This window comes from Musca autumnalis, unplaced genomic scaffold (assembly GCF_047663935.1).
Source record: "Musca autumnalis isolate F117 unplaced genomic scaffold, ASM4766393v1 scaffold_4, whole genome shotgun sequence".
NCBI lineage: Eukaryota > Metazoa > Arthropoda > Insecta > Diptera > Muscidae > Musca > Musca autumnalis.
Genome location: NW_027411977.1, coordinates 76173244 through 76194439, shown reverse-complemented (window position 1 = coordinate 76194439; position 21196 = coordinate 76173244). Strand labels below are relative to the sequence as shown.

The 21196-nt window shown below is 37.0% G+C and overlaps 1 protein-coding gene across 1 annotated transcript; it reads left to right on the top strand.

The window, feature by feature from the left end:
• Positions 1-1110: 1110 nt before the first annotated feature.
• On the top strand, positions 1111-16104 carry CSN3 (COP9 signalosome subunit 3). Its single transcript, XM_073986299.1, has 10 exons — positions 1111-1636; positions 1730-1884; positions 1950-2043; positions 14363-14607; positions 14721-14918; positions 14990-15169; positions 15233-15364; positions 15430-15612; positions 15676-15743; positions 15809-16104. The coding sequence occupies exons 1-10, from the start codon at positions 1582-1584 to the stop codon at positions 15822-15824; spliced, it is 1326 nt and encodes a 441-aa protein (XP_073842400.1). The 5' UTR covers positions 1111-1581; the 3' UTR covers positions 15825-16104.
• Positions 16105-21196: the final 5092 nt, after the last annotated feature.

The window sequence follows — 21196 nt, the reverse complement described above, 5'->3', positions numbered from 1 at the left end:
TTTCGAATTGTTTTTGTTTAAAAAATAGTTTTTCCCCCAAATGTTTTTTTTCAATTGTCTCCGCTGTTGTTTGTTTCTCGACAGAGAAAATGAAATGAAAGAAAATGCAAAAACAAATCTGCAGCCAACTTCAGGTTGTATCATGGTATAAGTAAAGAGGTAGATTTAAATGAAAAAAATCTATAGAACCCTTGTTTTTCCTGAATTCCTAAAACTTCAAAATAAAAGCAACAAGTGGGTTTGTTTACAATACATTTTTTGAGCATTTTATAAAAAACGATAAAAATGAATGAAGTGTTAAGTTTTCTCCACATAATCGAGTTGTGAATATGATAAAATGATTGTTTCAATGCAAATCTGACGAAATTTTTCCATACAAATGGCCTAAAAACAATTTTAAAAATCATTGAATTCGATTGTTTTTAAAATTGTTTGGCATATTATTCAAACACCGCACACACATACACATTTTGTGTATTTTGTTTTGAAGTTTTAGGAATACTGGAATGAAAAAATTTAAATTGACATAAAGCTTTGGCTAACCTTTCTTATTAAACCATGGGTTGTATACGAAGAAAAACGAAACAAAACAGAATTTGCCAGTACAGAGGTGTGTGTACCCCCTCTTATTCCTCTCTACTCCCTCGCCCATAAACTCAATTTTCTTTCCCATAAACTTTCCCTGTATAAACAGGTACATAGCTCTGCGTGTTGCGTGTGCGTTCAAAAATACAAAAACAAAATACATGTATTTCAAATTGCAAAACAACAACAAATACATGTATTTTGTTTTTGTATTTTTGAACGCATACGCAACCCGCAGAGCTATAGGTTTTGCCTTTATTCGTTTATTTTTATTATGTCATGAAATATGAAATGAAGCAGGAAAGCAAGGCAATCAGGCAAGGCAGCTTATGTACGCAGGCCTTAAGTGATGCCAAGTTTGTTCTTGAAGTTTTCATGTGGTTGTTGTAACGCGACGCTCAACGGACCGTATGTGCGCGGCCTTTACACATTTTTCATATTGTTGTTGTTTTTATCGCGTAACGCGACTCACAATGAACCTATGTGCCGGGGCCATAACTTTTTGACTTTTCAAACTAAAAAGTCGTTTAATCGAAAATCGACTTACGTATCCCTGCACCAACGTCAACTTTGTCATTTTTTTGCACAAATAAACAGCACTGTTTTATTCGACTGCCTTTTGTTGTAGATAGACGAGAATTTGATATTTTTAATAATATTCAAATAAATATCCAAGTAAAATAATTAACAAAGATTTATCCTAAAAATTTGCATGTTTGTGAATAAACCCACTTTACAGTGTTGAACTAATACCGACAAGGCAACAACAAACATACGCGTTGCATTGGACGGTCGGCAAAATATTGCTGCTTTTCGCAAATTGCAATTCATATACTGCCTGCACTGCGCCTCTTTCCTAATAGAAATTTTGCAAATGTTTTAAAACAATCTCAAGAAATAGTATGGTTAAAAATAATAAATACTAAAATTAGAAGCATAATTTTTCCAATCAAGTTCTCACCGAGTTAAAAAGTGTATTAAGGAAGAATATACAAAATGGCCAGCGCCTTGGAGAATTTTGTAAATAGTGTGAGAAGTCTTAGTTCGTCGGGTAAGATGTGATAATAGATATTTTAGAACATTTTATCATTTTGTACATGCAATATATAAATAATCGTTTTCATTTATTATATTGGAATAAAAGGTGCCTTTGAAGATTTGGCTACCCACCTATTGGATTCTACAGAAATTTTATCTAAAAATTGGAATATCCTCGACAATGTCCTGGAGACATTGGATGTGCAACAACATTCTTTGGGTGTTCTGTATGTCTTGTTAGCCAAGTTTAATAGTTTACAGGTTCGTAGAAACTTGTATAAAAATAAAACTTTTATAAATTATTTTATTTTCTTTTTCAATTTTAGAGCTCAAATGCCGATGTAGCAATCCTATTGCAATCTGTCAAAGATTTCATACAACAATGCAATATCTATCAAGTCCGTTTGGCAGCACATGCATGTAAGTATGACACTTTAAAGCGATGGCTACTAAGTGATATGTGGTTTAAAGTGTATTAGACTGTGCTAAGTAAAGTTTTACAACAAAACCCTACCTCCAAGTCAGGCTGAGTTTTCCATTGAATCGATTTCCAGCATTCGGAACAAGCATTGCAACAAGGTACTTTTGAATGAGGCACAATTTCTCCTCATAAACTATATGACCCCTTTGGTGTAATAGAATTACTGATGTGAAATTATGGTGCTTATGATAAGTTCTGAACCAATATGAAAAATTTTCCTAATTTGTACCTTTTCGAATCTAATTTATGCGAAACTTAAGGCCTGTCCACAAAAACATATTAAATATTTTGAAATCTTTTTTACTTTAAAGACACCATAAATGTAGTTCCAAACCAAACCGCAGAGTAGAGAAAATCTTGGGCTGCGGAAGAAGGTATTCGTTCCATTTGAAATTTTTAGAAATCTTCTTACTATACTCATAATACTTTTTTTTTAATTTTTACTCGCAGTCTTATGGCCAAATCCGTTTCAGACAATTTGGAGACGATTTAGTTGAATACCTTTTACATGGCTGAATAATAAGAAAATGTCGCCACAGTTGAACATTTAATGTTTTCTGTTAACCCGGGCATTCAGCATATGACTTTACAACCTTGTATTCCTCTATTATGTGCGGATGAGTTTTTACCTAAGATTAGATAACATTTTATTTATAAGGTGACTGGATAAAAAAATTTCACACACAGTCATTTAAAAATTTTTCTATATCAGATTTTTTGACAAACTTTTGAAGTCACTATAAGCTGATATATAACTGAAAATAAGTTTTGGAGCCACACGAAATAATTAAAATGGCGTAACCCTTTAATTTCTCATTTGTACCATATATAATTTAATGTCATCAGTCATAACCCTAGTGTGCATACCATCAAACCACAGTGACACCCAAGGTTCGGAGGTTATGTTTAAAGACGAGCAGCGAACAGCGACCACTGGTCCATTATTATCCTGTACCGATTTTGATCACGATCTCGAGAATATTTTTTGTTTATTATGTGTTGAATTACAGAGTATAAAATTTCCGGGATATAGCTGTTAATACTGGGAGAGAGAGAGAGTAAGAAAGAAAGTAATTAGGTGTGTTTGATAAGTCGTGATAGGTTTGTTACAATTTCAAATAGGGAATTGGAATCTATGCCTGATACGAATATGAGAATATATAACTCTTATCTATCCACTTCTTGTGTGCAGCAAGAGGCATATGCAAAGTAGATGCGCGGCCGCCTCTATCTCTTCTGTATCTCCACATCAGGGACGTAGTCGGAACTGTTCCCGCCCCTCTGGCTACATCGGTGTTCCACATAATCTACAGTAGTCATCCAACATTCTACACTGTTATCCATCCCATATTAAATCACCAGACTCTACCCCTGATCCATAATGAATGATTCGAAAGTGGACTATACCGGCCACTTCTTCTGGAACACCTGAAGCGCATTAATTTGCATGGTTCAAATTTAGTATATTTATTTATTCAATCCATACACTAATATATATCGTACGTAAAAGGTAATTATATCAAAAATATATATTTTCTACGAACATACCCGGATCTAATTTCAATGATGCGCGATCTTCTTTTTATAACCGAGTCGGAGTGGCGTGTCTAATCACACCACTTGTAAAGAAGTTTCACATGGCTGAAATACAAAGCAAATATAGAATAAATTACGCTGAAATTTTTTTTGATGTTATCTGGCCAGGAATCGAATCTGTCTACAAGGCGATGGTGCTTAACATTGAACCACGGTGGCACCCAATTAACGGTCGGTCCAGTCCTCCTTCTGAATGAATTGGCCATCCTCCTAATGTCGAATCTACATAAACAAATTCATAAAATACAATTCCTTATAATAGCAATAGAAATATTCTAGAATAAGCTGTAATAGAAACGCTATCAGGATAATAAACGAACATATTCATATTGACAAGATTTTTGGGTACTAATGTGTCGGATTTTGGCGAAAGGCAAAGAAAACAATAAACATAGCATCAGTCGACGTTGCCGACAGTAATATACCCTCAGTCTGCATGAACCGCACCTTTCACATCAATCGAAAACTTGTCCTTAAACTGCAATTTTGCGACAATTTTTTAGATCTTATGTGGGAGATAACTGAAGGTGTGGAACGATATAGTACATAATTACATACTGTAATGTAATTATTTGGCTGCCTTCAGCTTTTGCATTACTTAGTAAATAAATAAAATAAAAAAATATTCCATCTTGATATGGTGTGCAAAGTTTCCACCGAAAAAAACTTGTACCGTCGTAAAAGAGAGGGGACGCCAGGAAAAATTGTTGCAGAAAAATCAAAGCGTTTCGATACTTTTCAGAATTTTTTGAAAATTAGTTTGGGAGGTTCCCAATGGAGTGATATACTCCATATTCGAAGCTGGTGATTTTTTACCGAATCAGTTGGTCTGTTAGAGAGCTATTGTCCGCTCCAGCCAGACAGAAGGACGGACAGGGCTGAATCGACTCCAAATTGTCTAAAACGAATTTTGTTCAAACGCACTTGGGGTCAAAAGCCATTATTTCGATGAGTCCCATTTTGGACGCATGAAAGTGTATGTACCCTCGTTGGTCTAAAGTCTGTGTGTATAAATTCTGGAAACAGTGTGCAATTGTACCTAGCAAACCAAACTCGGACACCCGAAACTTCTGCACAATTTCTGGAGAATATTCTGACAAATTTGTTTTAAAGTCTCTTCGACTTTTCTAAGGGAGATTGGTCTCCATATCTCTTCATTATACCCTCAGCATTTATGCTAACGAGGGTACATACACTTTCATTCGGGCAAAATGTGCCTCATCGAAATAATGGTTTTAGACCCCAAGTATGTTTGGACGAAATCCGTTTCAGACAATTTGGAGTCGATTTAGCAATGTCCGTCCGTCTATCTGGCTGGTGCGCACGATATCTCTCGAACGGATCAACCGATTTGGTCCAAAATTTGACTTTCTTAATATTTTGTCCAATCTTAGTTTAAGTTCGAAGATGGGTTATATCGGTCCACTCCTTCCTCCCCCACAAAAGTTCGAAAATGTTCGGAAAATTTGTGAGCACTATAACTCTTGAAGGGAGTAACAGATTTGGTCCATACTTTGCACATCGTGAAATTTCTACCAGACATAAATGAGGTTCTAGTATGGACTTAATCGGTCCACTCCTTCGGGTAACTCCCACACAACATTTCGGAAAAGTTCAGTTTAGGACCTGCTCTCAAATCGCTCTGATTTTTGTTTTAACGACTTCTATTCACTGCCACGCTTACGACGATACATGTCTCATTAGGGACAAGTCCATACTTCCTGAGAAAATAACCTGAAAGATGAAAAAAAAACCTATGACACTGTGTGTAGTGGTTGGAGCGCATGATGACTCTCGAACGGATCAACCGATTTGGTCCAAAATTTGGCCTTCGTAATATTTTGTCCAAACACAGATTAAGTTCGAACATAAGCAATATCGATCCATTCCTTCAGGTACCTCCCCCAAAAAAAGTACAAAAATGCTCGGAAAATTTGTGCACACGTTATTTCTTGAAGGGTGTAACCGATTTGGTCTATAGATCAGGTTTGCATATTGACTAATTTTTCCACTCCTTTGGGTACCTCCCACACAAAATTTTGGATAAGTTCACTTTAAGACCTGTTGAAGCCACTTGCATTAGCTGCCTCAATTACGAACGTAAACATTTTTTCAGTGGCACGTTTACACTTCTTGAGAAAACAGCCCGAAATATGTAAAAACCATATGTACTGGTTGGAGAGCACGATAACTCTCGAACTGATCAACCGATTTGGTCAAAAATTTGGCCATCGTCATATATTGTCCAAACTTAGTTTCAGTCCGTAGATGGGCGCACATGGTACACAACTTCCGTTACTTCCCCCTAATATTTAAAAAATGTCACTACAATGGTATCGTGAACGGGCCAACCAATTTGGTTCAAACTTTGGATCTCCTAATATTTTGTCCAAATTTAGTTTAACTTCTATAATGGCCCATATTGGTCCTTCCTTAGGGTACCTCCCCCACAAAAGTTCAACATTTGTGTCTAAGAGTATACCGATGCTGTTCGTTGTGGTTCTGTTTAAAGCGATACTATGTTTTCCGTGGACAAGTCCATGCTTCCTGGCATACTGGTCCAAAAGTTATACGATGACCCTCAATTCAGTGGGGTCGATATCTATCGAAAAGATCTGTCTCCCAAAATAAGATCCACTTTCATAATGGACTATGTCGGTCGATTCTTTTAAGTACCTCCTCTGCAACCCTTTTGAACTTTAATCCTAATCCATATTTTCGGCAAGTTCAAATGTCCAAACAAGGGCACAAAATGAAAAGGACATACATACATTTGATCTGACCGTAGATGAAAGTTTCAATTCACTCAATAAGTATATTCTTCCTCATGATGGAATCTCTCAAATAAAACGCTTGCATTTAAATTAAAACCAGTAAGGAAAGGATCAAAGTCGGGCGGGCCCGACTATATAATACCCTACACCACTGTGAATATGTAAAATATATATGGGAGCTAATTCCAAATCAGAACAGATTTTGATATAATTGTTCACATTTATTATACCCTCAGCCTTTAGGCTAATGATGTTATTTACACTTTGATACGGCCAAAAATGTGCCTCATCGAAATAATGATTTTAAACCCCAAGTATGTTTGTACGATATCCGTTTCAGACAATTTTGAGTCGATCTAGCAATGTCCGTCCGTCCGTCTGTCTGTCTGGCTGGCTGGTGCGCACGATAACTCTCGAACGCATCAATCGATTTGTTTCAAATTTTGGGTATCGAAATATTTTGTCCAGATTTGATTTAAGTTCGAAGATGGGCCATATCGGTCCACTCCTTCAGGTAACTCCCCCACAAAAGTTCAAAAATGTTCGGAAAAATTGTGCGCACGATAACTCTTGAAGGGAGTAACCGAATTAGTCCATACTTTGCACATCGTGACATTTCTACCAGACATAGATGAGGTTCCAATATGGACCCTATTGGTTCACTCTTTTGGGTACCTCCCACACAAAATTTTGCTTAAATGCAGTTTAAGGCCTGCTCTCGAATCGCTTCGATTTTTGTTGCAGCAACTTGTATTCACTACCCCCATTACGACGAGTCCATATATCCTCAGAAATCAGCACGAAAACTGCAAACAACCCATATAATGCCATGTGTCGTAGTTGGAGTGCACGATAACTCTCGAACGGATCAACATATTTGGTTAAAATTTTGGGACTTTCAATATTTTGTCCAAACTTAGTTTAAATTCGAAGATAAACCATATCGGTCCACTCCTTCCGGTACCTCCCACACAAAGGTTCAAAATTGTTCGCCAAGATTGTGGGCATGATAACTCTAGGAGGGAATAACCGAATTGAGCCAAACTTTGCTATTGGTAATATTACTTTCAGGCATAGATCGAGTTCTAATATGGACTATATCGGTCCACTCATTTGAGTACCTCCCGCACAAAATTTGGAAAAAGTATAGTTTAACAACTCCTCTCTGATCTTATTAATTTGTGACGCAGCAGGTTGCACTTGCGGCCCCTGTTACGACGTTGTATTTTTTTTTCGTGGGAAAGTCCATACTTCCTGAGATAATTACCCAAAAAGGTCCAGAAAATCCTACCGGCACCACCTAAACTGGCTAATGTGTAAAATAACCCTTTAAGAGAGAAATCGATTTAGCTCAAACTTTGTAAATTGAAAAGTAAAATTGTAATATATTTAAATTCAGAAAATTAAGTACAACATATTTAATTATATAGTCTGTAAGGAAAATATCCATAGACTAATAAAGAAAAAAAAATATATTTCCTACAGATTTGTATTAGGTCCGAACATGTACTACATCGGGTCACTCCTATGGGTACACCCTATCCAAAGTTTGGAAAAAATGCACTCGTCTTGGATCATTCTGAATTTTGTTGCAACATGTAGTTTTTTGCGGCCCTTTCCATCCTGGAAAATTTTCCGAACAGCTAAAAAACCTACAGAAGTATTGTCTTAACTTTTTTTCTTCGGGTACGTGGCTGAGGGTATATCTCTGTCGGCTCAGCTGACTGATACTTTCTTACTTGTTTTTAGACCAAATTCCGTCACATAGTCCAAATTTCATCAAAATTCGACATATATAGCGTGTTTCGTGCATCAAATACCTCAAATCGGTCGAAAATATATATGGGAGCTATATCAAAATGTTTCTCGACTAACCACCGCCACACATTCCAAATTTCGTTGAAATCGGACATATATAGCGTGTTTCGTGCACCAAATTCCTTAAATCGGGCGAAAATATATATGGGGGCTATATCCAAATCTGAACCGATTTCGATATAATTTGGCACACTTATTTCTAGGCCAAATCCCGGCAAACATTCCAAATTTTATTGAAATCGTACATATATAGCGCGTTTCGTGCATCAAATACTTAAAATCGGCCGAGAATATATATAGGAGCTATAGCCAAATTTGAACCGATTTCTATTTAATTTAGCATACTTATTTCTATACTAAATACCGTCGCACATTCCAAGTTTAATTGAAATCGGACATATGTAGCGTGTTTCGTGCACCAAATTCCTTAAATCGGGCGAAAATATATATGGGGGCTATATCCAAATCTGAACCGATTTTTGTATAATTTGGCACACTTATTTCTAGACTAAATTCCGTCGCACATTCCAAATTTCATTGAAATCGGACATATATAGCGTGTTTCGTGCACCAAATACCTTAAATCGGGCGAAATATATATGGGGGCTATATCCAAATCTGAACCGATTTTTACCGAAATAAATAGCGTTCGTTCTTTGGTCAAAAAAACTATCTTCCCCAATTTTGATGCGAATCGGACAATAAATGCGACCTGTACTTTGTTTACAAAAATACATGGACAGACGGTCAGACGGACATGCGTAAATCGACTCAGAAAGTGATTCTATGTATATCCCAAAAGGAACTATGGGTCTATCTCGTTTCCTTTAGCATGTCACGTGATAATGCACAAAGACATAATACCCCTTACCACAAGGTGGTGTAGGGTATAAATAGTGGCAAAATTAAACGGCAAGCGTTTTATTTGAGAGATTCCATCATGAGAAAGAATACACTTATTGAGGCTAAGCGACAAATTATTTTCTAGTTTTAATTGCATTTATAAAAAAACACTAAAACTTAATTTTTATTTATTTTTTATTTGGTTGTTAAATACAACTCCAACTTAAACGATTTGCCCATGGTAGAACAATATAAGGTAACAGCAATACCCAGCTGACTGAACTGGGGTGTAATGTTAGTGTCAAATCTCGTACGACATTTTATATATTGGTTTCTATTTTCCATGTATATTAGGGATAAAAAGTTTATGAGGAAAGAAATATATCATTAAAAAAACTATTTCCCATAAATACTTCTTCATATCAAGGACATGTCCGAACGACGTGCCGCACACTAGAACACCACTTACGGAGACGGTACAACATTTGTTAATATGTGTGACATTTTGTTAAATTAAAAAAAAATTTAATTGACACAGGGGGCCAAACAAAACTATTTTTAAAGGAAAATATGGACGTATTAATATTAAACGCAGATAAAGGGGAAAGACCGTCGCTATGCATAAAAAGGACTATGAAACAAAGATAAGGGATATTTTAAGGGACATTTGTACTTATCGAAGATTAAAAAGGGACCCGACAACTACATTACAAAATAAAAATAACAAATTGGTCGATAAGTTATATACAATTTAAATATTATAGACATCGCAGAGAAAAATAAATTAACGACAAACACATCCACGAATATACGGTCTTCCGAAAATACATAAGGACGGAATACCACTACGACCGATATGGTCATCGATAAATGCACCTTCTTATGGACTGTCCAAATATATTGTTGATATCTTAAAGCACTTGACGAAGGACTCAATATATAATATCAAAGATGCAGTGGAATTCAAAGCGAAAATTAACAATACGAATATTAATGAAGACGAAATATTGATATCATTTGACGTAGTGTCGTTATTCCCAAGCGTACCAATAAATTTAGCATTAAAGACTATAACGGAAAAATTATAATAAGACAAGATAACAAACTCAAGTTAGATTGGTACCAAAAACCAACAGCCTCAGGACGATTAATAAACTTCTACTCAAAGCACCCCAGAAGAGTGAAAGTGAATACAGCGACAAATTTCATCAGCAGGATTTTCAATATAAGTGACAAACAATTCCACTCAAACAATGAATTAAAAATAAGAGAGATATTATCTAAGAATGATTTCCCACTAAAAACTATAGACGAACTGTTAAAACATGCTAAAAAGGAACGCAAACTGGAACTAACGAAAGAAAACGAAAAGTCCTACAAAGCTGTAACTTATATCCCTGGTTTTTCGGAGAGATTTTGTAACTCAGACGTTTATAATAAAGACAAATATCAACTAGCTTTAAGAACCAATAATAATGTCAACAATATGTTTAGCAAAATAAAATCGAAGACCAAAAAAGATGACAAGTGTAATGTAGTGTATAAGATAGCTTGTAACGGTGACGAAACCAACGTATGCCAGAAGGTATATGTTGGCACGACGAAAACTAAACTGAAAACTAGACTTTCCGGACATAAGTCGGATCAAAAATCAGACAAGCCACTTGAACAAAAGACAGCATTAGCAGCGCATTGCACATTGACAGGACACAAGCCCAATTTTAAACAAGTACAAAGTCGTTAAGTTCGGCCGGGCCAAACTTTTTATACCCTCCACCATAAAATAGTCTTAATTAAAATGGAATAATTAGGGTCCTTTCATAATTTTAGGTGGAACAACTTTTCGACAATGGATAGACTCCTACTGCCTCCCACTATTGCTGTGAACACAAATATTGGGGCAGAGATAATTACTTTTGGAGATGAAAGCCCTTGGTGTGTGTATATTAAAAACCCCGAAGGACAGATGCGCCGAGAGCCGAACTTCCGCGTTATGGCGTGATGAAGTTTTTGCAAGAGACCCTGTAAGCCATCATGAATTAGCATTATATCTTTGTTTATTGTTTTTGTAGAGCACTTAAGCCACAGTGAACAAAGATACAACGCTAATTCCTGATGGCCCACAGGGTCTCAACAAAAATTTCATCACGCCATAACGCGGAAGTTCGACTCACGGCGGATCTGTCCTTCGGGGTTCATAATATACTCACCAAGGCCTTTCTTCCCCAAGAGGAATTTTCCATGCCCCAGACCTTCACCTCCATTTTGTTGCACAGTGTTATCTAATCTAATCTAAAAAAAATGTGTTCAGCTAGGTGAAAGGTACCGCCTACGGGGCTATATCAAAGAGTCAACCTATCTTTAAATTTTTGGCGGAAAAGTTTTATAGCTGCAGGGAACTTCAAGAGTCAAATTGAGGGTAGTTTCATCAAAACAATGAAGAAATTTCGTGACCACTAAAAATTCCCGAAAATCGGGAGGTACAGTTATATAGGGGGATATACCAAAACATGGACATATGTATATTGACGATTATTTTTGAATAGACAAAATTGTAGCTAAAATTCTCAAAATACCGATCATTACATCTAGTTCGGTTAAAAATTGCAGCAAAAATTCTCAAAATACCGAAAATCGGTAGATACCGTTATATGGGGGCTATACCAAAACAGGGACCTATGTTGACGATGTTTCGTTGGAGATGTTTTATGACCACTGAGAACTTCAAATTGCAAATTACAGCTAGTTCGGTTAAAAATTGTAGCTACAATTCTCAAAATACAAAAAATCGGGTGGTACCGATATATGGGGGCTATACCAAAACATTGACCTATGTTGACGATATTTCGTGGAGATGTTTCATGACCACTGAGAACCTCAAATGTCAAATTGCAGATAGTTCGGCTAAAAATTTTGGCTAAAATTCTCAAAATACCGAAAATCGGGAGGTACGGTTTAAAGGGGGCCATACCAAAACATGGACCTATGTTGACAATGTTTGGTGGAGATATTTCATGACCACTGAGAACCTCAAATGGCAAATTACAGCTAGTTCAGTTAATAATTGTAGCTAAAATTCTCAAAATACCGAAAATCGGGAGGTACCGATATATGGGGGCTATACCAAAACATTGACCTATGTTGACGATATTTCGTGGAGATGTTTCATGACCACTGAGAACCTCAAATGTCAAATTGAAGATAGTTCGGCTAAAAATTGTGGCTAAAATTCTCAAAATACCGAAAATCGGGAGGTACGGTTTAAAGGGGGCCATACCAAAACATGGACCTATGTTGACAATGTTTGGTGGAGATATTTCATGACTACTGAGAACCTCAAATGGCAAATTACAGCTAGTTCAGTTAATAATTGTAGCTAAAATTCTCAAAATACCGAAAATCGGGAGGTACCGATATATGGGGGCTATACCAAAACATTGACCTATGTTGACGATATTTCGTGGAGATGTTTCATGACCACTGAGAACCTCAAATGTCAAATTGCAGATAGTTCGGCTAAAAATTGTGGCTAAAATTCTCAAAATACCGAAAATCGGGAGGTACCGTTATATGGGGACTATACCAAAAGATGGACCTATGCCCATATACTTTGGGATATAAGTTTGTTGATCACTAGGAACCTTAAGTGCCAAATTATAGCTAATTCGGTCTGCAAATGTGGCGAAGAACGTCAAAATACCTCAAATCCGGAGGTACCGTTATATGGGGGCTATACCAAAGAGTGGACCGATATAGCCCATCTTCGAACTTGATCTGCCTATGGTAGAAAGACCCTCGGGTGCCAAATTTCAGCACTCTATCTCAATTTTGCGGACGCTAGAGTGATTACAACAGACGGACAGACGGACGGACAGACGGATATGGCTAGATCGTCTTAGAATTTTATCCTGATCAAGAATATATATACTTTATAGGGTCGCAAATGATTAGTTCGATGTGTTACAAACGGAATGACAAACTTAATATACCCTCCATACTATGGTGGAGGGTATAAAAAGTCGACATTTTAGCTCAAGAAAACAATTACAAGAGACGATTCACATTAGAGATGCTACATATAATAAACATACCTAACGACAAAAGAATGAATTACAAAACTGATACGGACCACTGTGCACACATTTACAGGAATCTTGTTCATAAGCACAGACGAAAGAAAACTTAGTTTAGCTTTGAAGTTAAATTCGTGTAGACGCTTTTCTCCATAAATAAATTTAATATTTGTGTTATATTTGTTTGTTTATAATTTTTTTGTAATTAATTGTTTTTTGTAACAGATCCCTGAAGATGATTGTCGATGACAATCGAAATATCGGATGAATAAATAAAGAGAAAATAAAATCAAAACTAAAACACTGATTTTTAATGACCTTCGGCCGAAACAACAAAATCACAATTACAAATTTACAAGGCCAACTATAAACAAAAAAAAAAAAAAAAAAAAAAAAAAACCCTAATAAACATGTGCCTTTTGATTTCAAAAACAAAAGACTGAAACAGCTTCACCTTTTTCAATGAATTTCTGGCGATCCCAAAGATTTTTGCAACAATTCTACTTTCCGCGAGAAATTATCCATTTAGTGCAATGATATGGAAACATTCAAATTGAAAATGAAAGGGATTTTCATTGATGTTTTTCAAAATATTTAATGAAATGTGAAAAAATATTGGGGGTTATCATGAATGAAATTTCCCCGTGAGTTTTGTTTTTCCGCCGTTGCAACTTAAGTGAGAAAGTGAAAAAATTCACGGGTATTGCCGTTCATCATAACCCCCATTAGTTTTTTTAAATTCCAATAATTTATAGATATTTCCTTTTGTTGTTTACATATACCGGTGACACTAATATTACAAACAAAAACAATTTTCTATGTGGTTGTTGTTGAGTTGTATTTGTTGTAGTATTTACTTTACCATGCGATTTGCCATTAAAAAAATAGTTTTGTATGGAGTAACTTTTTTGAAATATTTTTGTCCTAAATATCAAATTTGCATCAAAATAATTCTGAGCTAAATCAAAACATCTGTAGCTCGGACAGTATTAGTATATTGTATAGTGTGATATTTCTTTGAACACAAATTACTTAAAATGAGGTAGCACCTTTTGGTCAATATTATTCTTCTTGGTGTCATCGCCGTTATCATTAAGATCCGCTTTGATTGGTAGTTAATATATTGTTAATATTTTTTATTAATTATTTTTCAGATTATGAACTCTGCCACCAATTTACGAATGCAATCGTTGGCCAGCCACGCTGCATTCAGGGTCTTACAACTCTGGCCGCAGCCATCGATAAGATACGTACATGCGACACACAACTCACTCCTATACATGCTGACTTATGTCAACTAAGTCTTAAATCCAAATGTTTCCGTGTTGCTCTAAAATATCTCGATGTTGATATAACGACAATATCTACAGGTGCCGAAACCAGGGGGCAAAACCAAACGGTATAGTAAAAATTTACCAGTAGAGACTTTTATAAACTTATATCTTAATTTTTTTTTTAATTAATTCTACTTCTTTGTGATTGAAATCATTTATTTTCCAATTCGAATTACAGGATACAACTAATAACGATGCCAAATACTTTTTACTTTACTATTATTATGGAGGCATGATCTACACCGCTATGAAAAATTACGAAAGAGCGTTGTACTTTTTTGAAGTCTGTATAGCAACACCTGCCATGGCTATGTCCTACATAATGTTAGAGGCATATAAAAAATTCATATTGGTATCATTGATATTACATGGAAAGGTAGGCGACGATCACCCAAGCTAATTTAGCTGCAAATATTTTATGGTTTATAATCTAAAATTGATTTACAGATTCAGCCAATACCAAAATATGCATCTCAAGTTATTTCACGCTTTATGAAACCAATTGCTCAGGTTTATCATAATTTAGCTGTAGCATATGCCACAACATCCAGTGAAGAAGTTAGAAATTGCATCAACAAATATACCGATACATTTGTACGTGATAATAATATGGGTTTAGCAAAGCAGGTGAGAACAATTGTTTTTCTTGCGCTGTCAGTTGTATTTACTTTTTTAATATCTTCTCCTCAGGTTGCCACTTCATTGTATAAGAAAAACATCCAGAGACTTACAAAGACTTTTTTGACATTATCTCTAACTGACGTTGCTAGTCGTGTCCAATTGCCATCAGCTGCTGTTGCTGAAAAGTATATATTTAACATGGTAATAAATTAAACAAAATGTTATTTACGGTTAAACGTTTTTAAGGAAGTCGTTTTTGTTTGTAGATAAAATCTGGTGAAATTTATGCTACCATCAATCAACGAGATGGCATGGTTGTCTTTAAAGATGATCCTGAAAAACATAACTCAAATCAAATGTTTCTTAATATACAAGAAGACATGGAAAGTGTAATGAGTTTGGTAAAACAAATTAATAAAATGGAGGAGGATATTATATTAAATCCAATTGTAAGCATTTACATACATATTATATGGGAAAACAAAGCATTTATTTATTCCATTAATTTACAGTACATCAAAAAGGCCGTTGTTAATGCAGATGATGATTTGGCGTCTCAGAATGCAAAATCTTTTGCAGGGTAATTGCGAGCTTTATGTGCTTACAAAAATATATAAATTAAATCAATCTTTCGTTTACTTGCAGTGACCCCATTGATTGATGATAACATCTGGAAAATACCTTCAAACTATTTAATAGCTTTGACATGTTCTCACATAAAAACCATACAGTGCTATATATTTGTCATCTCAACATGAAGCTCGTATGGGTTTCTATTTCATTGTTAAAGGATAAGAATTTTGATAAAAGGAAAATCAATAACCAGCACCAAACTCCATTGGCAAAAACATCGCAATCGCAACCACATCAACTAATTTGCCTACATTGAACATTATTATGAATAATTGTTTTTAAAAGAAAATAAAACTTACACACAGAAATAATTGTGCTTTTTATTTACAAAAAAATAAATAACTTCAACCACGCTGGTGAACTCGAAGGAAGAAATAAACAGATCAAGTATGGAGGGGTTTGTTAGAGAAGTCCAGACGTTAAAAGCTGTCGCTGCAAAAATTGCAGGGTGCCATCGTGGCGTAATGGTAAGCCCATACTGTATGCCCGGCAACATCACATTTTCAAAAATACCGCTCAGCGACATTTGCTAAGGCGTTGTTTACACTATCTATCAATTTACACTATCTGAAATTTTCCATCGTGATGTAGTCGCTAATGTGTAAATATTGGATTTACTTTTTGCCTCCACACCAGCAAAAATGCAGTAATTTATGTCTCCACATCGCCTGCTTGGGTAGATATGGAATGTTTTTAATATGAGTCATATGACATCGATAGCTAGTGTAAACAACCACTAAGTACTTTTCAGCCATGTAAAAGGCATAAAATGTAGGTCTTATATAATTGAGCTAATATTTATCGGGGTGCACTCATTGATATTAGTGAAGCCACTCTTATCACTTCAGAGATGTTGGCATGTATGTAGCAGCAGCCGCACCGCTCTGAAATCATAAGCTTATTGTGTTCATCATGTTACACATATACAACCACAAGAAACGTATTTGAGTATTATTAGTGCAAGCTTAATTCCGCTGTAATGGGTCAAAAGCCAGATTAAGAAAGTTTGAGTTATTTGTGCCGATCCAAGAAGGTTAAATGATTACAGTACACCTTTGGGACGAGAGACATATGAATATGGGGTTATTCTGAATGAAAGCTCCTGTATGTTTTGTCTCTCCCATTTCAACTTAACGGAGAGAGGGAGAAAACTCACGGGGAGTTTTCATTCAAAAAGGTGTTGTGCTGAGAACCTAAATGACGACAATTGTCTAAAGAAGTCTGGCCCTTAGTGAATCCCCCTCGACGCCTGGGCACGTGTTGAGGTACTTATTCAAAGCCGGCCCAAAGCCCGGTTGAGAAAGTAGGAGGAATATTGTCACGAGCCAATAGGGTATACTGAATATCTCACAGTACCCCTTCAGAACATGTGACATATATCAGTGATTTCCTACCTAAATTGAGATCCTTAACACCGGGGTGTGCCCACCGGTGTTTTAGGTTTGCACTCAGTAGCTGGTAGCCAATTAAGTATAGTTAGCCACTTGGCATCAATTCTGACTTACTTCGCCAAAAAATTAAATGAAAAGACCAGGACTCCGTGCTTCGTGAAAGATGAACAATCCACAAAACCAACAAAAACTGACTTTCGAAGGGGCCCTGTACCAAAAGACAATGCTCATTCTCGATAAAATTGCCAAGAATCTTACTCACTTAGCTGGCCCATTACAGAACAATTGTTCCACAGGCCGAACTAAGACAAGATCTCCATTCCTCTCTGTTTGTTGCTTCGCACTCTGGAATACCTCGCCTTTTCATCTCATCATCCACTTGTTTGCGTCATCTATTTCTTGGCCTGCCAATTCTGCGTGCACCGCCAAGCGGTCCGTATTTATACGCCTTTTTAGCGGGTTCATCATTGCTCATTCTTATGATATGGCCTAGCGAACGCAATCGCTGCATCACACACCAAACACTGCCATGCCTGCTTGCGCAAGTACCCAGGCTTCGGAGCCATACATCAGCACGGGTAGTATCAGTGTTTAGTAGAGCGTTATTTTTGTTTGACGAGATGTGGCTTTGTTTTTAAACTGCTTACTTAAACCAAAGTAGCATCTGTTGGCCAGTACAATTCTTCTTTTTATTTCACAATTGATGTCGTTTGTTGTGTTTACGGAGGTGCCGAGGTAGACGAAGTCTTTTACTATCTCAATATTATAGGAACCAACTTCCACAGTCGGCCCGAGCACAATGGACGCATTGCGCGTCGACACCATCAACTTGGTCTTCTCACCGTTTACCGCCAGACCCACTTTAGCAGATTCTCCTTCGACCTTTATAAAGGTATCAGTTACTTCTTTTACTGATCGGCCCATGATGTCTATATCATCAGCATAAGCAAGTAACATGTGACTATTGGTGTAGATTGTGCCACTTCTTTTGACGTTTGCCTCTCGTATAACCTTTTCCAGCAGGATGTTCTCCTTGTCTGAAACCTCTTTTGGTACCAAACTCTTCGGAGAGGTTCTTTCCTATTTTAACTGAGGACCTCGTGTCAGTTAAAGTAATTTTATAATGCCGGATGAGCTTTGCGGGGATACCAAATTCAGACATGGCTTGGAATACCTTTGAACGCAGCGGGCTGTCGAAGGCTGCTTTATAATCGACAAAAAGGTGGTAGGTGTCGATCTGCATCTCTTGGGTCTTCTCCAGGATCTGCCGCAGGGTAAATATCAGGTCAATGGTGGACTTGCCAGGTCTAAAGCCGCATTGCTGTGGTCCAATTATCTCGTTGACCATAGGCTTTATCCCTGACACGATCTTGTAGGCAATAGGGAGTAGACTTATGCCCCTATAGTTAGAGCATACAGTCTTATCTCCCTTCTTGTGGATACTCAGGTTCCAATCGTCGGGTATTCGTTCTTCCTGCCAGATGGTGCTAACTTGCTGATGAATACACCTTATCAGCGTGTCGCCTCCGGTTTTGAACAGCTCGGCTGGTAAGCCATCGGCTCCTGCTGCCTTATTATTCTTCAGCCGATTTATTGCTGTCTTTACATCATCTTGGCTGGGCGGTATACATTCAATACCATCTTCTGGGATTGGGACTGTGGTATCTTCGTCGTCTTCGCTGCTATTGGATACCAACAGTTTTGAAAAATGTTCTTTGCATATCCTGAGTACACTATCTGTATCAGTTACCAAATTACCTTGCTGGTCTCTACAGGGGGATGTGCCTGTACCAAAGCCATCAGTTTGATGACGTTTCTCCTCTCTCCTTTTCTCCCTGTATCTCTCTCGTGCGCTACGCGTTGCTACGGATTGTAAAGTAGTCCTATATGCCGCATTTTTCTCTTCGGTGGCAGCACGACACTCCTGATCATACCATGGATTCCTTGGTGGAGGTCTCTGGTATCCAAGTATGGATTTTGCGGGCAATGATTTGCCATTGCGCTGATATGTTATCGGGATGAGGAGTGCTTTGATTAAGCAATTGGGCTAGTTGAGTGGAATATGCTGTGGCTATCTGTTGTGATTGCAGCTTACCGATGTCTAACTTTCGTGTTGTGTCTGTTCGTACTTTGTTTGCTACGTTTAAGCGGGTGCGTACCTTTGTTGCAACAAGGTAGTGGTCCGAATCAATATTTGCGCATCGGAACGATCCAACACGCTCGATGAATGTCTTCCATCTATCACAACATGATCAATTTGATTTCTTGTTTTCTGATCTGGAGACAGCCAGGTGCCCTTAAGAATATCGGGATGATTAAATCTGATACTGCCAACTAACATGTTTTTTGCAGCTGTAAAGTCTATCAGCCTCATACCGTTGTCAGATGTTTCACTGTGGAGACTGAATTTCCCGACTGTTGGGCCAAAGATATTCTCCTTTCCAATTTTGGCATTAAAATCGCCTAGAATGATTTTAATGTCATGGGCAGGGCAACGGTCATATGTTTCTTCTAAGCGCTCGTAAAATATATCTTTGGTATGTTCGTCCTTTTCTTCAGTGGGAGCATGAGCGCAAATAAAGCTGATGTTGAAGAATTTAGCTTTTATTCGAATTGCAGCAAGTCTTTCATTCACTGGGGTGAAGCTGGATACCAGATGTTTTAGTCTCCGATTAACTACGAATCCGCAACCAAACTCATGCTTTATGTCATGGCAGCTATAATACAGTGCGTCACCTTTAGGTGTTGTTGTGACGCCTTTCCCAATCCATCGTATTTCTTGTATGGCAGTAATATCGGCCTTGTACTTTTCAAGTACGTCTGCCAATGCGAAGATTGCACCTTCTCTATAAAGAGTGCGAACATTCCAGGTGCAGATTCGCAGATCATGGTCCTTAAAACGTTTGCGGGGTTCGTCAACTTTAGAGGGGTTTGTTTTTCTTTTCTTTCGTTTTTTCATAGTATGCTGTTTTTTCTAGGGGAGGGTTACTAACCCGACGCCCAAACCCAACTTTTTAACGTTCTTATGGGTGAACGCGCTGCACATGTTAGCTCACTACCTTTAACGGGTGTTAAAGGCAGTTCCTCAGGTAACACCAGGGGGAGGTCAGTGTCCACTTGGGATGAAAGAGGGACCAAGATAAATCCTGGGCTTTGCCATGTTAAAACCGGTCAGGACCGTTGCTTGGTATCTTCCATCCCCTACGTCACCCGACAAAAATCGGTAAAATTAAAACGCCAAATTATGAATGAAAAGTTCAAGTAAAAATTGACAACACTCTGGCTATCGGTAGAACTCTACGACTATTTTTTATTCGTCGCTAACTTACCGAAAAACATCGGTAATTACCGAAAATATAAGCATTTTAATTGTACCGACAATTGTCGGTAACTCAAAAAATGTGTTACAGAATCGCATAACTGGGGCCTAATTACGACATTCGATTCGATCGAGTATTTGGTCGTGAATGAAAAAATCGAACTATGAAAACCTATGTGTTTTTCCATGGTAGAACAAATATAAGGTAAAGTTAATACTACAACAAATACAACTTCAACAACAACCACAAAGGAATTTGTTTTTGTTTGTAAACCTTAGTGTCAACGTAAATGTAAACAAAACAAGGAAATGTCTATAAATTATTGGAATTTAAAAAACTAATAATTTTTCACATTTGATTGAATATTTTGGAAAACATGAATGAAAACTCGTTAGATTTTCAATTTGAATGTTTCCATATGATTCCACTAAATGCATAATTTCTCGCAGAAAGTAGAATACTTGCAAAAATGTTTCGGGTCGCTGGTAATTCATTGAAAAAAGAGGAGCTGTTTCAATCATTTGCTTTTGAAAACAAAAAAGCACATGTTTATTAGGGCTTAATTCTTTTCAAGTTTAACAAAATACCACACATATTAACAAATATTGTACCGCCTTTATAAGCGGTGTTTTAGTGTGCGGCATGTCGTTCGGGCCTGGAGGAGGTTACATGTCAATGATATGAAGCCG

Coding starts and splice junctions, on each gene's coding strand:
- CSN3 (XM_073986299.1), top strand. CDS start 1,582: ATGGCCAGCGCCTTGGAGAATTTTGTAAATAGTGTGAGAAGTCTTAGT. Junction 2,044..14,362: donor CCGTTTGGCAGCACATGCAT/GTAAGTATGACA, acceptor ATTATTTTTCAG/ATTATGAACTCTGCCACCAA. Junction 15,613..15,675: donor ATATTATATTAAATCCAATT/GTAAGCATTTAC, acceptor ATTAATTTACAG/TACATCAAAAAGGCCGTTGT.